The 17,586-nt window shown below is 35.3% G+C and overlaps 2 protein-coding genes and 1 long non-coding RNA gene across 3 annotated transcripts; 1 reads left to right on the top strand and 2 right to left on the bottom strand.

Moving 5' to 3' along the window:
* The first annotated feature begins 1,712 nt into the window (after positions 1-1,712).
* Positions 1,713-14,227, top strand: LOC125499325 (uncharacterized). The gene is made up of 2 exons (XR_007276108.1): positions 1,713-2,049; positions 13,909-14,227. It is a non-coding gene; the product is annotated as an uncharacterized LOC125499325 (long non-coding RNA).
* On the bottom strand, positions 4,594-6,478 carry LOC104899965 (aspartic proteinase CDR1). Its single transcript, XM_010687265.4, has one exon. It carries the CDS (start codon positions 6,160-6,162, stop codon positions 4,774-4,776), a length of 1,389 nt encoding a protein of 462 aa, XP_010685567.2. The 5' UTR covers positions 6,163-6,478; the 3' UTR covers positions 4,594-4,773.
* LOC104899964 (dehydrodolichyl diphosphate synthase 2) lies at positions 6,615-10,240 on the bottom strand. Its single transcript, XM_010687264.4, has 3 exons — positions 9,704-10,240; positions 8,653-8,720; positions 6,615-7,438 (listed from the first exon to the last, which is right to left on the bottom strand). Exons 1-3 carry the CDS (start codon positions 10,115-10,117, stop codon positions 6,967-6,969), a joined length of 954 nt encoding a protein of 317 aa, XP_010685566.2. The 5' UTR covers positions 10,118-10,240; the 3' UTR covers positions 6,615-6,966.
* Positions 14,228-17,586: the final 3,359 nt, after the last annotated feature.

Below are 17,586 nucleotides of genomic sequence, written 5' to 3'. Positions count from 1 at the left end.
TAGGTAGTGACTAGTGAGAGGTAAGTACTAAGTAGTATATAGTTTAGATAGTAAGTATTAGAGAACACATACATGTCGAGTGACTATCTTGTTTCATTTGTCAGTGGTCTCTCTCATAAGAAAAAGGTTGCCTTAATTACCTAATCGTTCTTAACTTTACTAGTTTTTTCATTTTATCTTGTCGATGCGAGTAAGAATGTCAATATACATACTTTATCCGTTTCGTTTTAAATGCAACAAATGAATATTTTGTATCTCACAAATAATACTCCTTTGTTGCTTTTAAAACGAAACGGAGGAAGTGTTTGTTTGTCGAGAATTGTTAGTTGAGAATCAACCAAAACTAATACGGTAGCTACGTTTTTTCAAGAATAGCCTTTACTTGCTTTTGTGAACACTAGCTACAAATAAGCCAAAACTAGTATGGTAGCTGAAATTGAACAATTTAGCTAAAACATAATAAGGTATACAATTGAATTAGTGCTTTGGTATAATTAGTCGTTAAAATAGCTGAAATTTTGTAAAGTCTTTGTTATTAAAGAAAAATTAGGTCGTAATAATGGATGGAAAGAAATATCCAATATCCAATATCCAATCATACATCCTATTCACCAGAATCTGAGAATTCTGACGAGATTGCTTTGCCACCAAAGCCTTAAATGCTTCAATCTAGTTAATTGTATTCCATTCGTTCCTTACCGATGTTCCTAATTTGACTTGTATATTTGTATATTTATCAATGCACATATTCGACTATAAATAACGATAATTACGTATTTGTAAAAATTATAATAATTGTATTATCAAAATACAAATTGAGACGAACAAACAAGGTTGTACATGACTATGTTTTCTTCTTATAGATTGAGAAAAATGTAAAAGATTCTATAGCACTCCAAATAATATAAGGATTCCAACTAAAAACATCAATAAGTAACACATGGAGTATAAACCATGCATACCCTTATAATCATTCATCATTTATTAGAAATGAGCCAAAAGCAAGTCAATTAATTATGTTTACAAAGTTCTACCAATTCACAATTTAAATGGTCAAGTTTGTGTCACTTTTTTTGAGGAGAAGAGGAGTGACACTTTGGCCAGCTTTTATAATTTTTTTTAAGACAAAAAAAAAGTTATCATATGAAATCTTGAATGTCAAAGTTGCATAACTTGTAATAATTATGTAATAAAAGAGAGTTTGTTTTGTGAGAGACCGCTTACTTTTAAATTAAAACTAGTTATTAGGTCCGGATTATTCCCCGGGTAAGAAAAAAATTCATTTATTGATATAACATTTTATGATAATAACATTAAATACAATTTAGTCTAGTGGTTAAAATTTTAATATATGTACTTGAGGTCTCGGGATCAAACCCTACACTATATGGATTAAAACTCCCTAGGGAGAGCGCCACGTGGCACAGTTTTTTGTTTTCGCACGCCTTTTAATATATTTGTATAGATTAGGCAATCTTCCGTGACTAGTTTAATCCATTTAGTGATTAGGTCTACTTTTATCTTAAACTTAGACCGTCTCTTTAATAATTTTTAAATAAAAGATATTGATGTTTAAAGGTTTACGTACAGAGCTATAGAGGGAGAATTGAGGAAGTAATAAATATGTAACATACCTTTTAGGCTTTAGCAGGAAATTTTAGGGCGACATCTAGCAAACCGGTTAGGCTTTTAGGCTTTTTATATAGTGCAACTATGATCTTTGCTTTAAGAGCTTAAAGCCCTCGTGCTACGCAAGGGCCAAACCTACTGCGAATTAGACAAATTTACACCAAACTATAACAATTGAGCAAGTAATTCCAGCCACTAAATCTTAGACCTCAAATACTTAGAATGATCAAATATATATCGTGGGAACTACACTGTACCTGCTCCTAATCTTCTATCTACATTCTGATCATTTCGTAAAGCCTTAAAAAAACTAACTAATTTTTGTGATTAATTCATATGCACTCAAGTCTCAACACTCTAGGAATCACAAGATTTTCCAGGAATTATGCAAAAGAAAGGTCCAATCTCAGGAACAAAATGGTAATTCTAATTTTTGTTTATTAATCCGTTTTCTAACTAAATTTATCATTTGTTAGCATGAAATTTGACCGAATTTAATGTTAATATACTAGGACTATTGTACATTCTTTTATAACTTGAAGTGCGCATTACGTGCATTTGAATCTAGTACTCTTCAAACTCGGATATGCTTAAACAGTTAGGGTCCGTTTGGTTGGAAATATTTTAGGCTTGAAAACGGATTGAGGTAACACACTCCCTTATTTTATGTTTGGTTGGGTTATCCATTTTTTTCACTCCCTTACTAGTCCAATTTTGATTCCCCAATCTTGAAACCCTCCTCACACCACAGGAAACAAAAAGTAAGGGAGTCATTAGGCCAATGATTCCATTCCTACATCAAAACAAACAAGTGTCTAAAGTAATACATTCCATTTCCATTCCATCCTTTCATCCCATTCCATTTCCTTTTCATTCCTTATTTTGAACCAAACGACCCCTTAAAGTGCATGCCTTAGGTGTTATAGCCGGTATTTTCGAATTAATCTGAGATGAATACACAAAATATCGACATTTTTCATTGTTATACTTTAACATTTCTCCTTTCTGCTGATTATTTGATGTTTATATTGTTGAATATATAAGATTAATTACATCTTCAGGAAAAGAATCTGTATACTTCATTCGTTTCTTTTTAGATGTTACATTTCTATTTTAGGAAGTTTTAAATTAGATGTTACATTTTTATTTTGGGTAATAACTTCTCTCTATCTCTCTCCTATCGTATGTTCACATGGGATGTTTTTGTTTTTCATTCTCTCTATCTCTCACCTCTCCAAAAATTATCTAGGAGTCCGTGATTTAAAAAGTGTAACGTCTAATAAAAAACAGAGGAAGTAGATAAGTGTAAGCAAATTTTTCTCCAAATTATATCCAAACTGCACGTTTCTTTGCTACTGATTACCTAGTATGGATATCTAGCTCCCAACATCTTTTGATCCTCACCATTGCCAAGCAATGTAACTGTACCTTAGCTTGCATTACCTCCCTTAGTCCATAAATTAGCGTCACACAAAAGCATAGCCCGATTCTCGAAACTGAAAAACCACCTCAGGAGCTCTACCTTTATAGTCTTTGAAACACAGCTCAAAATACTCATGCTTCATCTGAGTGTACTATACATGTCATCTGCAAGACTGCAATTGCATCTTTGAGTTTGTCAGATTAGCGCCCACATACTTGTCGAAAAAACCAGGGGGGAGGTCTACGTGTGAGCTGATAGAGAACTATTTATGGGACTCCAACCATCAACTTAAGCTTTTGATTGAGTTGGTCCTTTGACATGGTATCGGAGCCAGCGTGACATAAAGGTTATGTCACGAGTTCAAATCTTATCCACCCCCTCATTTCTAAGTGGAATATTTAGCACCAGATATGAGGGAGGCATGTGCTGCATCCACACTTCAAACCCAATGGGCTCTCGCGTGAAGGGGAGTGATAGAGTATTAAACTATTTATGGGACTCTAACCATCAGCTTAAGCTTTTGGTTGAGTTGGTCCTTTGACATGAGCCATCAACACTTATTCCAATAAGGTTGAGGTAAAGTGATCCATCATCGCTTAGAATAAAAGGTGCATTGGCCCCGGACCTTGAAAGGGAGGCTCCAGCTCCAGGGTCAAAGTAAACCTCTCCGATCCTTTGATGTCTATCCTGTTGGCGAAGTAGAAGTAGGAGAATTAGGAGACTCCGAGTTGGTGGCTTGGTGCAAAAGAGAGGATGTAACATTGCCTATTCCTACAATTCCAGGGATCAGTCTGTCTTATACCCGATTGGGTGCCATCTGCACACCCGAATGCCACAGAGTTCAAAGTCAGATGTGTTATCTGCAGAAAATTTGAGAGTATACATTGATACTGTTCCCCATGATCTTGTTCCCCCTCCATACGGAGCATCATAATGACATGGAAGACTTTTATCGGTGTTCAAAGACATTGGTCTAGGGGATATCTCACACTGGAAAGTGTCGCACGAAACTTGCTGATATGAGGTTGATCGTTTTAGATTGAGGATGAGACATTGGAACCAAGTGAAGCCACTTCTTGTGGCTAAATCTACGTATTCTATCTACTGGTGGTGTTCCCATGGTGTATTGCATAAGAAAATCACATGCTAAAACAGGGGCAGCCACGTAATTTTGTCAGACCTTGCTTTGCTTTGGCTGAAACAGTGGCTTCTGGCCTGGAAGCTGCAAACGGAATTTCTTATGTGGGTACTTGGGGTGTAATTTGCATCGAAGTAAGGAGAGTCGGGGCAGCTGCGATGGATATGGCGTGCTGAGAATGTGTTATAGGTATGCTTACTTCTTTGAGATGAATCATATAATGATGTTATAGTAGGTGAAAAATCAGCTAGTATGTGCTCTAGAGAACTAGAAAGAAATTTTTTTGAACAAAAATTAAGGAAAACATGATCAATTAGGATGTATGACTTTTTTTTTTTTAATAAAAAGGCTAATGAACATATATGAATATATTGGGGTTTGTTTACACTGTTACACATAGAAGTACCTTAAAAAAAGAGAAAAAGAAAACTTGACATGATCAACTCAGCAGATTAAGAAAGAGCATACTCTTTAGATTTATGAAAAGAGTGCATTTTTTTTGCAGTAAATGCTTAAAGATATTGGTGCTTTAAAGAACTACGGAATTCCTCCTAAACAAAAAGTTGACTATTTGATGTTTGTGTTATTGCATAAAATCAATTACATCTTCAGGACAAGAATCTGGATAGTTGAGTGTGAGCAAATTGTTCTCCAAATCGTATCCAACCTGTACATTTCTTTGCTGGTGAAAACCTAGTATAGACATCTTACTACCCCTTTTTTTGTTCCTGCTAAATGCCAAGCAATGTAATTGTACCTTAGTTTGAGTAACCTGCTTAATCCATAGATTAGCGTCGCACAAAGCATAGTCTAAGCCTTTAAACTGAAAAACCACCTCAGGAGCTCCACCTTTATAATCCTTGAAACACAACTCAAAACGCGCATGCTTCACCTGAGTGTACATATACATTTCATCTGCAATTGCATCTTTGAGTTTGTCAAACGCTTCATGTTGGAGCATTGTGAATGTTGTTCCTGAGTCTATAACGAACCCACTTTGAATACCATCATCGTACACATACTTGTCGAAGAAACCAGGGGGCAGGTCTAGGTCTGAGCCATCAACACTAATCCCAACAAGGTTGAGGTAAAATAACCCGTCATCACTTGGAAAGAAAGGTGTGTTTGTCCCGGAGCCTGAGAGTGAGGCTCCGGGACCAAAGTGGACCTCTCCATTGATGTTTGTTCCGTTAGCGAAGTAAAAGTAGGAGAGGTGGGAGACTCCAAGTTGGAACAGAAGAGATGATGTACTATTGCCTACCCCTACAACACCCGGTAAGCCTTCCACATCCTGGCCTTGGGTGTCATCTGCACACCCGAAAACCATATTGTTCAAAGTCTTGGATGTGTTATCTGCAGAAATTGCAAAAGTATCCATCGACACTACTCCCCGAGATCTTATTCCTCCTCCATACCGAATATCATAGCGACATGGAAGACTTTTATCGGTGTTTGAACACGTTGGTCTAGGGGATATCTCACACTGGAAAGTGTCGCACAAAACTTGCTGATATGAGGTTGATTGTTTTGGGTTGAAGAAGGGGATGTTCATTTGTCTATAGCAATCGAAGCAAGGGAGACATTGGAACCAAGTGAAGCTACTTCCCGTGTCTAAAACTCCATATCGGTTTACTGGTGGTGTTCCCATGGTGTATTCCATGATGAACTCCCATGCAAAAACAGGGGCAGCCACATAATTTTTGTCTGAGCTTGCTTTTCTTTGGCTGAAATAGTGGCTTCTTGCTTGGGAATTGCGCAGCGAATTTTTTATATGGTCATTTCGGGTGTAATTTGGATTGAAGAAAGGAGAGTCGGGGGAGCTGCGATGAATGAGGCGCGCTGAGAATGTGTTGTAGGTATGCTTTGTGTTTCGAAATGAATCATATAATGATGTTATAGTTGGTGAAAAAGCAGCTATATTGTGCTCTAGAGAACTAGAAAGAAAAAAAATGAACAAGATGAAGGGAAACATGATAGACCAGAATGTTAACTTTTATATTAGATGGTGAATCAACAGATGCAATGAGGTTATTTAAAAGCTTGTTTATACGATAGACAAAACTTGATCTAATTAACATAATAAGCCAAGAAAAGAGCACTCTCTTTGTGTTTTGGAAGATATACTCTTCAAGAGTATTGCTACTTGTAAAAGGAGCATAATCTTTAGAAGTTATTATAGGTTGACACCAGTTCTTGGGTGAAGGCTCAAACAGTTAACTGGCTGGTGCAGGAAAACCAACTCAGAGAAAAACTAAACACCACAGAGATCTAGGCAAAATTGTTCAGTCCCGAATTGTGTTCTGTTTCTGATGCCTTTGGGCTTAAATGAGCCGTCTATTCCGGCGACAAGCCGCAGCCCATGACCAACTCTACAGAAAACTAACAATAACATGTAAAAACTTCTTTGTTAAACCTATACTCAGATTGAAAATCTCAAAATTCCTGTTATTATGTCTTGTATACATAAGAATTCTCCTTTAGGATGAGACATGTTACATGTATAGTAGCATTTTACAGCAAAAGGTACTTATGAATTTGTTTATTATATCCTCCCATAGTATATGAGTATGACTTTAATCCTACATCCAAGTATACTTTCACTTCGTCTCACATTCTCCACCATCATCTGGTATGCACATTAGTACGTAGCGTGGACTGTGGAGAAATTAAGAAGACAGTAAAATTATACCCGAGTGTAGGATGAATACTGTACCCTGTCTGTCTGTTTAACAATCTCCTGCGCACTTATTTCCACAAGTAAATTTCTCTTAATGTTTTACCGATTAGTAGCACTTGATTCTTGAGTATCTCGCCCACCATAACGTCTATTCCTTTGTTGGTACGATCTCAAGGCCTCCACAAACTCCTCTTCTCCGAAATCAGGCCAAAGAGCTCTTACAAAAAACAGCTCAGTGTACGCCAATTGCCAAAGCAAGAAGTTACTGACTCTAAGCTCACCACTAGTTCTTATTAACAAGTCAGGATAAGGATACTCAGTACAGTTAGTCTCGAGTTCTTGTTCGATCAATCCTTCGTCGATTCCATCCACTTCTACGACACCATCTTTCACCTTCTGCGCGATGTTCTTACATGCTTGTATGATGTCGTATTTACCACTGTAACTAACTGCCACAATTAGTTGGAAGTTTGTGAAGTCTTTTGTGGTCTCTTCAGCGTCAGCTATCAATTTCTGTAAGGATTTAGGCAGCTTTGAAGTGTCTCCAATTACTGATATTCGGATTCCTTGCCTGCTCAAGCAAATTTTGTCAGCCAAACATGGTCTTATCTGAATTTTTTAAAAAGTATACATCTTTTTTGTGGTCTTAAAATTGGAGAAACTTGGTAGTTGGGTCAATTCACAATGGAGAAGATGATGATTTTGACGTCTGTTACTCCAACACCTTCATCTAACTCAAAAACAGGGTGTCGTGTCGTGTCGTATCCGACACGATACTTTACCTGGATACTTCATTTTAGACTAAAAACTTGACTTTTTAAACACCCGAATCCGAGTAGACACTTAATCTGTGTCTGAGTAACATAGATTTTGACAATGGTGATGGTGATTGTAAATGGAAGAAAGTTCTAGTACTTTGTCATTTAGATGCTAAAACAAAAGGGTCCAAATCCACAGGTCATTGTGAAAAGGATATTCTAGAACCCGTAGAAAACAATTCCATTTTAAGAATTTAAGAGCATTTTAGGTGAGCCACAATATTTTCTTCAGGATAAATTGAGTGAGAGTTATAGACTTACAATTAGATAATTTTGTACATGGAGCCAAAAATGAACCAGACAAAATTTAAGTAAGTAAAGTGATGAGAAAAAATGTATTCCTAATATAAGAAAACTTAAAGGATGCATATGAAAGATTTGGTAGAAATCATAAAATGTAGAGTTCATAGGATCGGAGTATACAAGTGGCCTTACAACCTAGGACCACTTATTTTAAAGGACTCCAAAATCTGAAATACTTCTCCTATTTCGAAATAAATGAATTTTTTTTTCTAAAAAAGCTCCCACATAAAAATAAAAGTTTCACTTATTTTAAAATAGAAGAAGTACATTATTTGTTTTAAACACATCCAAAACCCTATATGCTTATTTTGTAGAAATTAAATTTTTTGATATAGGTACTTATATATTACTTCATCCGTTTCAAAATATATGACACAGTTTGACTTTTCCACTGGACCCACTATTCACAAATTCTTTATTGATTGTGTTTTGTAATTTTTACGTAAGGAAAAAAATATAATCATATGAGATTTTGTTACATTCATCTCGATATATACTTTTACCATATCAACTTTTATAATTTTTACATATAGGGATTTACAGATATTAATAATTAAAGTTATGTGTCGGTAAGCGTGCATGAAGAAGTGTGCCAAGTATTTATATTTTTAAAATCACAGAATAAGAGGGGGGGGGGGGTTGTGTTAAAGGTGCCATGACCTACTTGATAAACTTGTCTAATTCTGATTTAATTCCTCTCTCAAACAAGCTCATCAAAAAATCAACCTCCACCTGCACATGGAAAACCCCACAAATCAGAATATGAGCAACATCCAAAACTAACAATCATTAACGGGTCATAAAAGCCATGTTTATTGAACATTGTATGTGTTCTTGTCCTGAAACTTCTCCCAATTCAAGCAGAAATATGTCGTATACACAAATTAACCCAATTCTCAAACAAAGAGAGGATCTTTGTTCATCAACATAGATTTTTCTCACATTCATTTAGTATTTAGGTTGCACGATAATTTATGTACTTCTTCCGTTTCATAATAAGTGAAACACTTCTCTAAAAAAGCTCTTACATAAAAGTGAAAAGTGTTTCACTTATTATGAAACGGAGGAAGTATATGAAATATGTCACGTATCTGACATGTGTTGGATACTAACACAAATTCAAATAACGTGTTCTATATTTAATACTTTTCTGAATGGTTATATGACACTTGTGGGACAAGATCAAAACACTATAACTAGACAATTCACATGAATTTTTTTAGTAAAAAGGTATAGTAAAAGAATACGAAGATTAATAAAAATTAGAAACGATGTTTTGTAGTAAAAAAAAAAAAGCTTATATATATTAAATTAATGTTTTAATATTATATCATATGTCTTTCTATGCCCAAACTAGAATATTATTCTTCTATATTATGTGTCGTTTTCATATTCATATCCATATCCGTATCTATTTAAGGATGATAAAAAAACAAACACAGGGGAAACAATAGGAAGAAAAGGAAAGAAGGAATTGGGGTTGGTTCAAGTGATGAGCTTTCCCATCTTTCCTAGTAAGGTCTAGGGTTCAATTCCTATTTCAAGCATTTGCTTGGGATTTAAAAGGGGAGGAGGATTGGGGGTGTCTGACTTATAATGGGCTTCTGGATGGGGATCTTGTGCGAGGACAGCTCATAGCAATTCTTCTTATCAAATATTAAAAAAAAAAAGGAAGAAAAGAAAAAAAAAAGGAGAGAGGATAAGAAATAACTGACTTGTGGGCGAACCCAATTGTCATAAGAGAAGGCAAAAACAGTGAGAACTTTGATACCCCATTTTAGACATAACTCCACCATTTGCCTCAATGATCTCACCCCTGCTTCATGTCCTGCACCACCAGGCAATCCTCTTTGCTTTGCCCACCTCACATTGCCATCCATGATCACCGCCACATGTAGCGGCATCGCTTCTCGCCGCAGCCCCGGTGGAAGCCCCACCGCCTCCTCAGCCACTTGGGAGGCAGTGGAGGCAGCCGAGGCCGCGACGAAAGGCAACTTATTGTTGAATTTGGTAGTAGAAGAAGAAGACAGATTAGGATTGAAGTGTAAGAAGAGGTGATTTGTGGGTTTTTTATGGTTGGATTTTAGGAGAGTTAAAGGAGGTGTGTGTGGCAGATGGAGGGATAACATATTTTTTGCTAACTTGCTGCTTCTTCAAAAGGATATTGGGTTGTTTATTGTTATGAGTTTATGATTATTTGTGGAAATTGAGTATATGGTTAGTTGGTTTTGCCGCCACATTTAAACTAAACAACTCCGCAATAGTCAATGTCAGATTGTCAGATGGTCCAAGGAGGGCGTTGTTGTAGTAATGAAGTTGCGTGATTGGAAGAAATTCTTGAAATTAAGTGGCCAACTTTTTTCATAATTATTGCTTCATACACTAAATTGGCGGATGGAGGTATAAATAAGTGGGGTCATGTGACCCCACTTGCCAATAAAAAAAAATATTTTTAGTTTATAATCTTTTCTAAGAAAGTTGGTAATTTATCATATTTTATTGAAAAAATGACCCTATTGGATAGTGAAAAATGACCCCTTAACTTTTTTGACTTCCTTATTTTTTTTTTAAGGTCCAATAAGTTGAATAGAACAAACCCTACACCACTATATTTTTTCCTATGCGTGTTGGAAAATTTGTAGAGGATTTAATTTGATGTTAAATAAAGTGAAAATTTTAAGTGAAAATAGTCAATGATACGGAGCGAGCATATCTTTTATAAAGTGAACCCGCTATATATCATTTCTGGATCCGCCACTGGTGACTCACTAATTTTTGCAGTTCTTGAAATTTTTAGTTTTTGAATGCTAATTTTTTCAACTTTATTAATAATACCCACATATTAGAGGCGGATAATGATAGGTGTATATGTGGACTAAATGAATGTTAAGTCAATATCTCAAATCTCAATCCAGAGTAGTCTTTGTAGATTTTTTTTTTTTTTAACGATTTTTTCACCATATATACTTGATAATTTTTTTTACATCATATATACTCGCAAGTATTCAAATTCACAATATAACCTCCATTAATACATCTACTTACTCTTAGTGACTAGCGACGTTAACATCCATTAGTCATTAACCCTAATTCCCCCCTAATTCTAATTAACTAACTTAAATTTAAATCAAACCCTAACACCCTTAATTTAATACCTTAACCGTAACGACCCCTTCCCCACCCCTTATCCCACTACCCCACCACCCCTCCCCACTGCCCCACCACCCTTAAATTTAGATCATGAGTGAGGTGGAAGAGAGAGGAAATATCAAAATATTGATGATCCAAATTTTTGGATCAACTATTAGATATGCTTCTAAGGTGTGCGAGTTTCATCACTGCTTTCGCGAAGCTAACAATGCTATTGATTTCATGAATAGGAAGGTGCATGATTACCCTTCCCTATTATATTGATTTCCTCCCTATTGTATACATTTTTTTCTTATAATTCGTAAAAAATAAGAAAAGTTCAGAAAGTTGAAATTATTAGAGTTCATAAATTTCAAAATAGTTCACAATAGTTAGATTATACAAGAAAAATTAAAATAACTAAAAAATAAAAAAAGGTAAGTTATATGTCAAAATACACGATGGTTTTTTTCAAAAACAAAAAAAAAATAAAAAAATAAAGGTGTCAAGAGGTGATCCAAAATCAAGCAGGATTTGACCAAAAAAATCAATCAAACCTGATTTAAAATCAATCTAACATTTGAGTTGATTCGAGAATTTGTGATTTTAAGATCAAACTTTGATGATGGTATAGCTTTTACCTATGAAAGTAGCCGTTAGCTGTGCTGGTAGTTGTTAGTGGTTGATGTGTAGCGGTTAGCTCTTAGGTGTCCGAGTAGCGGTATAAGATATTGATGTTCGGTAAAGAAACTGTCAAAAGTAGCCTTTTACAAATAATTAGTTAAAAACTCGAACAAAACTTTAATATATAATTTATACACCACTAAACGCTACCCCAAAAGCTACAAATTGTAGCTATTGACAAACATTAGTACAATACTAGTATCACTAAAAGCTACTTACACCACTATCTTGTCAAACACTATTATTTTTTCTAATTAGTATTTTGACCGAGTCAAGACACTATAATCTATTTAAAAAGCTTGTGTCGAACACGTCCTACAATTTACAAGCTACTGTATGGTCCAAATCTAATCGGTTTAGACATCAAATCTAACTTTTTATTCATCCTACTTAACAATGATAGTACACGCTTTCAACTCAACCCATTATTAACCTAGTAATACACGTATATTTTTACAATTTTCCTTGCACATATTTTGAATTGATATATTCTTGTGATATAGAAAGATAATTTGAAAATTCACATTAGGTCGATATGTAACAAAATACTTGAGCTTCTAACAATTACCAAACTAGGAGTAAGCTCCGTTTGGTAGGGTGTAAAACGTTTTTTTCAGTGTAAAATGATTTTCATGGAAAACAATTGTCAATTGAAAACACATTTCCAAAATTAATTTTCCATTGTTTGGTTTCATGTAAGGAAAATGATGAAATGAAAGGAAAATGAAAGGGAAAGTAAGGAGGTTGTGAGAAAAGTGTACAAGAGAGATAAGGAAAACAGTTCTCCCTTCATCTTGAAAGGAAAATGGTTTTCCATCATTGGGAGAGTAATTTTACCCCAAGAGAAAATAGTTTTACACTATTTTGCTAACCAAACAATGTAAAACTGAAAATAGAGGAAAATAGTTTTCCGAGAAAACATTTTACGCTCTACCAAACGGAGCCTAAATCGAAAAGAGAGGGAACAAAAAAGGGCTTAGTGAAGTTACTAACTTTGGAGCGAGACCAATTATCACAGGAGAAGGCAAAAATAGTAAGAACTTTGATACCCCATTTCCCACACAACTCCACCATATTTCTCAATGCCTCTACTCCTGCTTCATGCCCTTTACTCCCATGCAGTCCCCTCTTACGTGCCCACCTTACGTTCCCATCCATTATCACCGCCAAATGTCGCGGCATCGCGTCTTGCCGCAATGCTATAGGCTGCTCCACCTCTTCCTCCACCGTGGTGGGTGCCACATCGGAGGCGGCGGACGGACAAAGCTTGTAGAGGGAGAACATTGTTGCTTGGTTGTTTAAGGAGATCAACGAGGTTGTGGATTTATAAGGGTTGAACTTAAGGGCAGAGAAATGGATGGTGGTGGTGGTGGTAGTGATGGTGGGTGGAAGGTAGAAGGAGAACATTGTTGGTGTGGTGAGTTGAATATGCACGATAATTTTGTTGCTTGGTTCTTGCAACTTATTTCTGTGTTATAACTTATATGGATGAATGAATTGAATGGGTGATTTGCTATTATATTTATTCTATAGGTGATTAGTATTTGTTTATTATGTTATTACTGATTTTGCGGTTTTGTAACTTTACATAGATATAGGTAGAACATAATAACTAGTTTTTGAGTCTCATGCCATATATATGCATGTTGTGCTATGCATGGGGAGTAGTTGAAAGAATATGTACTTAGATATTTCGACAATTACTAAATATTAATAGGAATAATATTATGAAGATAATAAAGTTAATTATTTTAGTAATCATATTTTCTTGTTAGAGAATAAATATGATTAATAGGACAATATGAATTGGGCCTATAACTAAAATAGATTAATCCTATGAGGTTACACATTGTAGCACAAGTTGGACAAAGCAATCCAAATCCATTATAGTATTAGGATTGGGACGGTCCTAAGAGGAACAAGAGGAGAATTAGTTCTCCTAACTAGGCTATGACTCTTTTATTATATATAGCATATAATATTAGGGTTTAGGTGATCAATTCATTAAGCAGTTTCTTTTCACAAGAGAGAGAAAATGAATCCCTATTCCCTCTAAACCGGCGCCTATACCATCAAAAGAATGAAAAGTTATACTCTTCCATTCTAGCAAATTAAACGTTGGTGTTCAATTGGTGCTCGTGGACTGATTAGAAGAGCAACACTTGGGGTTCTCAGATCTTGAAAGTTTGCATACAACAGGAAAATCACGATACAAAGGTTTGATATCATTTAATCCCTAATTGAATGATTCATGTGTTTGATTATGTTTGCGATCTTATGATAGAGGTTAGGAAATAATTTCCTAAAATTCCGATATATGCATCTATATATTCCTACAGTGGTATCAGTTTGCCTATTTCATAATATTGATCATGTAATTGTATGCAAAGTTATTATTTTTAGTCAATTAAGGAAGGATTTATTTATGGCTTGAATTTGCATAATTAATATTTGATATTAATTGATTGGAAATTGTAGATAGTTGATTTATGCTCAAATAGTTTTATAAAGGTCCGAATTTTTATACTATGCATGGACGGAATAAATTGTTTGATTCACTCCAAAATATTTGAATCATCAGTATAATTAGGGTTTTTATCATTCTGTTGTCAATAAAGTCAATGTGGTAGCTACATCTAGTTGGACGATTAATTAATACTCCATTTATTTCATTTAATTAATATAAATTGACTTCTACACATGAAGATGCAATGCACAACTCTAACAATTAAGATCTCTAACATTGACTAGCAAAAATTATAAAAAGTAGATACTCCATTATATTTTGACAATATACACTATCCATACAACTCCTTTTGACCACACTTTTCTACAAATATATAAAGACAAATGTTAGTAAGACATTAATAAATTTGTCAAAGTATGTATCAATTGAAACCGGACAAAGGAGTATCATACGTAGAAATTGCTGAGGAAATAAAAGGAGAAGAAGCTACTAACTTTGGAGCGAGCCCAATTATCGTAGGAGAACGCAAAGGCGGTAAGAACTTTGATGTCCAAATTTATGCACAAGTTGACGAGTCTTGAGAGAGTCTTGTACCCAACAAGATGGCCTATAGGGCTAGGCAACCTCTTCTGTCGAGCCCATCTCACACTTCCATCCATTATCACCGCCACGTGCCGCGGCATTTCGTCTCGCTGCAGCCCTACCGGTAAGCTTTCCGCATCCGATGTGGTGGCTCCTACGACGGCAGAAGAAAGCCTCAAGTTTTGTAGTAGGTTTTTGGGTGTTGGTTTTGAGGGGATCAAACAAATTGGTGGTGGCCTCGTGGGTAAATGGTGCAAGGAGAACATTTTTTGGGTGGTTTTAGTATTTTAAGGTAACTTGGTTATTAGAGATAGTTTTGAGGAGTTGTAATGTAACGTATACGTTGTGCACAACCATGTTGCATGCATAGGGATTTTATATACAATCATTATTCAATATAAAATTCCGGCATTTTAAATAAGGTAAAATTGGCCGCCTTAACAGTACACCACAAAATATAGCGTGGATGTACCACCACCGCCAATTTTGATTAGTAGCCAAAACACTCCAAACTATTGGTAAGAGTGCAATTAGTGTTATAAATGACGTCTAGCTATTCTCCACAAATTTTCACGTGACTTAAGTTGTTAGTCAATGAAAAAACTAGGGTAAATGAAAGAAAAAGAGGAAATTGGAAGAACAAAATTAACACGAATTCTCCACCGTGGGAAAGAAAAGTTAGTTCTACCATCATTTATAACACTAGTTGCATCCAAACCAATAATTGAGAGTTTTTTTTACTATTAGTCAAAGTTAGTAATGTTGGATGCATCCGTAACATAATGTTTGGTATTGGGGCTAATTTTGCATTTAAAGAATGATAACTACCGTATCACTTACTACCCATTCCAATTTCAAAGAGACGTCATTATATTCTGACGTAGGAAGGTTAGCGGATAAGTTCGATAATGAAGTTCGACAAAAGAGCCTGAAATGATTTCTACTAATCGGGCTTACGGAGTCCAATTGCTTATTATGATACCTTTCTGGAAGCGGAACGGGCCAACGAGTCAAACTCACCGCTATGCTGTGACCTATAGGCTTTTTAAGCCATCTGAGCTCGTTTAAGGCCCGAAATCAGCCTTTTAATTATTTTCGGATTTTATTATTTCCTTAATTTTGTATTAGGGTTTTGTGTTAAGTATTTAAACATTATTAGGTCATTGTTTGGAGGCAGTTTTTTGACTTTTAATAATATCACATAGTTTCTCCTCTTTTCTGGTGGATTCCAGAGTTTTTACAGATTTATCGCTTGTAAATCTGTTGTTCTTGATCGAGATTAGCGCTTGCTTTTCTCTATATTTTGGACTGCATCATATTCTATAGTCTGTCAGTCTGTCGCCTGTCGGTCGCGAAAGTCCGGTTAAGAAAAACCTCGCAAAAGAAAAAAGTGAGGTTAAGAAAAAATGTCCCCACGACATTTATGAAGGTCCACTCCACAACAACATACATTGACACATACGTAGATTACAGACACACTAAATGACTGAATAGTGGATGTATACTGTATACATGTTTAAATCGTTTTCTACAACAACTGAACAACTCTTAGGTTTAATGGTATAATTTTCTATCTCCCACATAGAAAATTAAGATTTTAAATTTTAGTGGAAGCAAAATTTCAATATTGTTAGGGGAAGGAGGGGGAAGTGGGTTAGAGCTTGTTAAATGTTAATCCTCTGAATAAGTGGTCTTGTGCGAGAACAGCTCAGAGAAAATTAATCTTACCAGGAATTCATGAAAGAGAAAAAAAAATGTGTAAATCGTTTTCTTTTATGTATAAACTTAATGGAAGAGGGCCGGGGAGTATTTAATGATGCAACCAATAATTCTGTGTGATTTCATATAATGTGTGGCTGAACGCCTGAACCTAGGTCACATTAGCATGGTAGATGTTGTAAATTCATATAAATGCACTATTAGTATAATCATATAAAGTTATTATCGTACTATGGGCCATTATCTCTTCAATTTATTATATACTAGTTTTAGGACCCGTGCATGATGCACGGGAGTATTAATTGCTTGATAGCATAAATAATCATCAATAAAATTAATCAAAATATCGTAACATATTTAAATAATCATATATGAAGGCATCAAATTGTTATTTACATAAATGATTTTTCTAACGCAATCTATATGTTTGAAAACACTTCCTTGTAAACTACGTTTGTTGTACTTGTACGCACTCCGTGTTCTTTGTCAAAAGGAAGTATCTTCAGACCTTTTTTGCTCGTAACTCTGGAAACAGCAACATAAAATTGACCATGGCTAAAAACAGGTCTCGGAAGATACAGGCCTACATGAGACAAAGATTGTCCTTGACTTTTATTTATAGTCATAGCAAAACAAACCATTAAAGGAAATTGACGTCTCTGAAATCTGATAGGAAACTTGGTGGAGTCCGACGGCGTCAATGTCATTCTTGGGATAAAAACTTTTGCACCCACATTACTTCCGGAAATAACAGTAGCTTCAATAACACGATTACCTAAATGATTGACGACTAACCTCGTGCCATTACATAATCCAGATGTTTGATCAATATTACGTAGAAGCATAACGGGCGCACCAACCTTTAATCGTATGCTATGATTTGGGAGACCAGAGCATTTAATTGTATTGAGGAATTCAGTGGAGTATATTTCGTGGACTCCAAAATTTCCTTCCTCTTTGCTTATAGCATCCGAACTCAAATAGACTTTTTCTTCTCCTGGAATAGTAGATAGAACA

This window comes from Beta vulgaris, chromosome 7 (assembly GCF_026745355.1).
Source record: "Beta vulgaris subsp. vulgaris cultivar EL10 chromosome 7, EL10.2, whole genome shotgun sequence".
Lineage (NCBI taxonomy): Eukaryota > Viridiplantae > Streptophyta > Magnoliopsida > Caryophyllales > Amaranthaceae > Beta > Beta vulgaris.
Note: the sequence above shows the minus strand (reverse complement) of the source record. Positions and strands in the feature narration are given on the sequence as shown.

Coding starts and splice junctions, on each gene's coding strand:
- LOC104899965 (XM_010687265.4), bottom strand. CDS start 6,162: ATGTTTCCCTTCATCTTGTTCATTTTTTTTCTTTCTAGTTCTCTAGAG.
- LOC104899964 (XM_010687264.4), bottom strand. CDS start 10,117: ATGTTATCCCTCCATCTGCCACACACACCTCCTTTAACTCTCCTAAAA. Junction 8,721..9,703: donor ACAATTGGGTTCGCCCACAA/GTCAGTTATTTC, acceptor TTCCATGTGCAG/GTGGAGGTTGATTTTTTGAT. Junction 7,439..8,652: donor GAATTAGACAAGTTTATCAA/GTAGGTCATGGC, acceptor TTGCTTGAGCAG/GCAAGGAATCCGAATATCAG.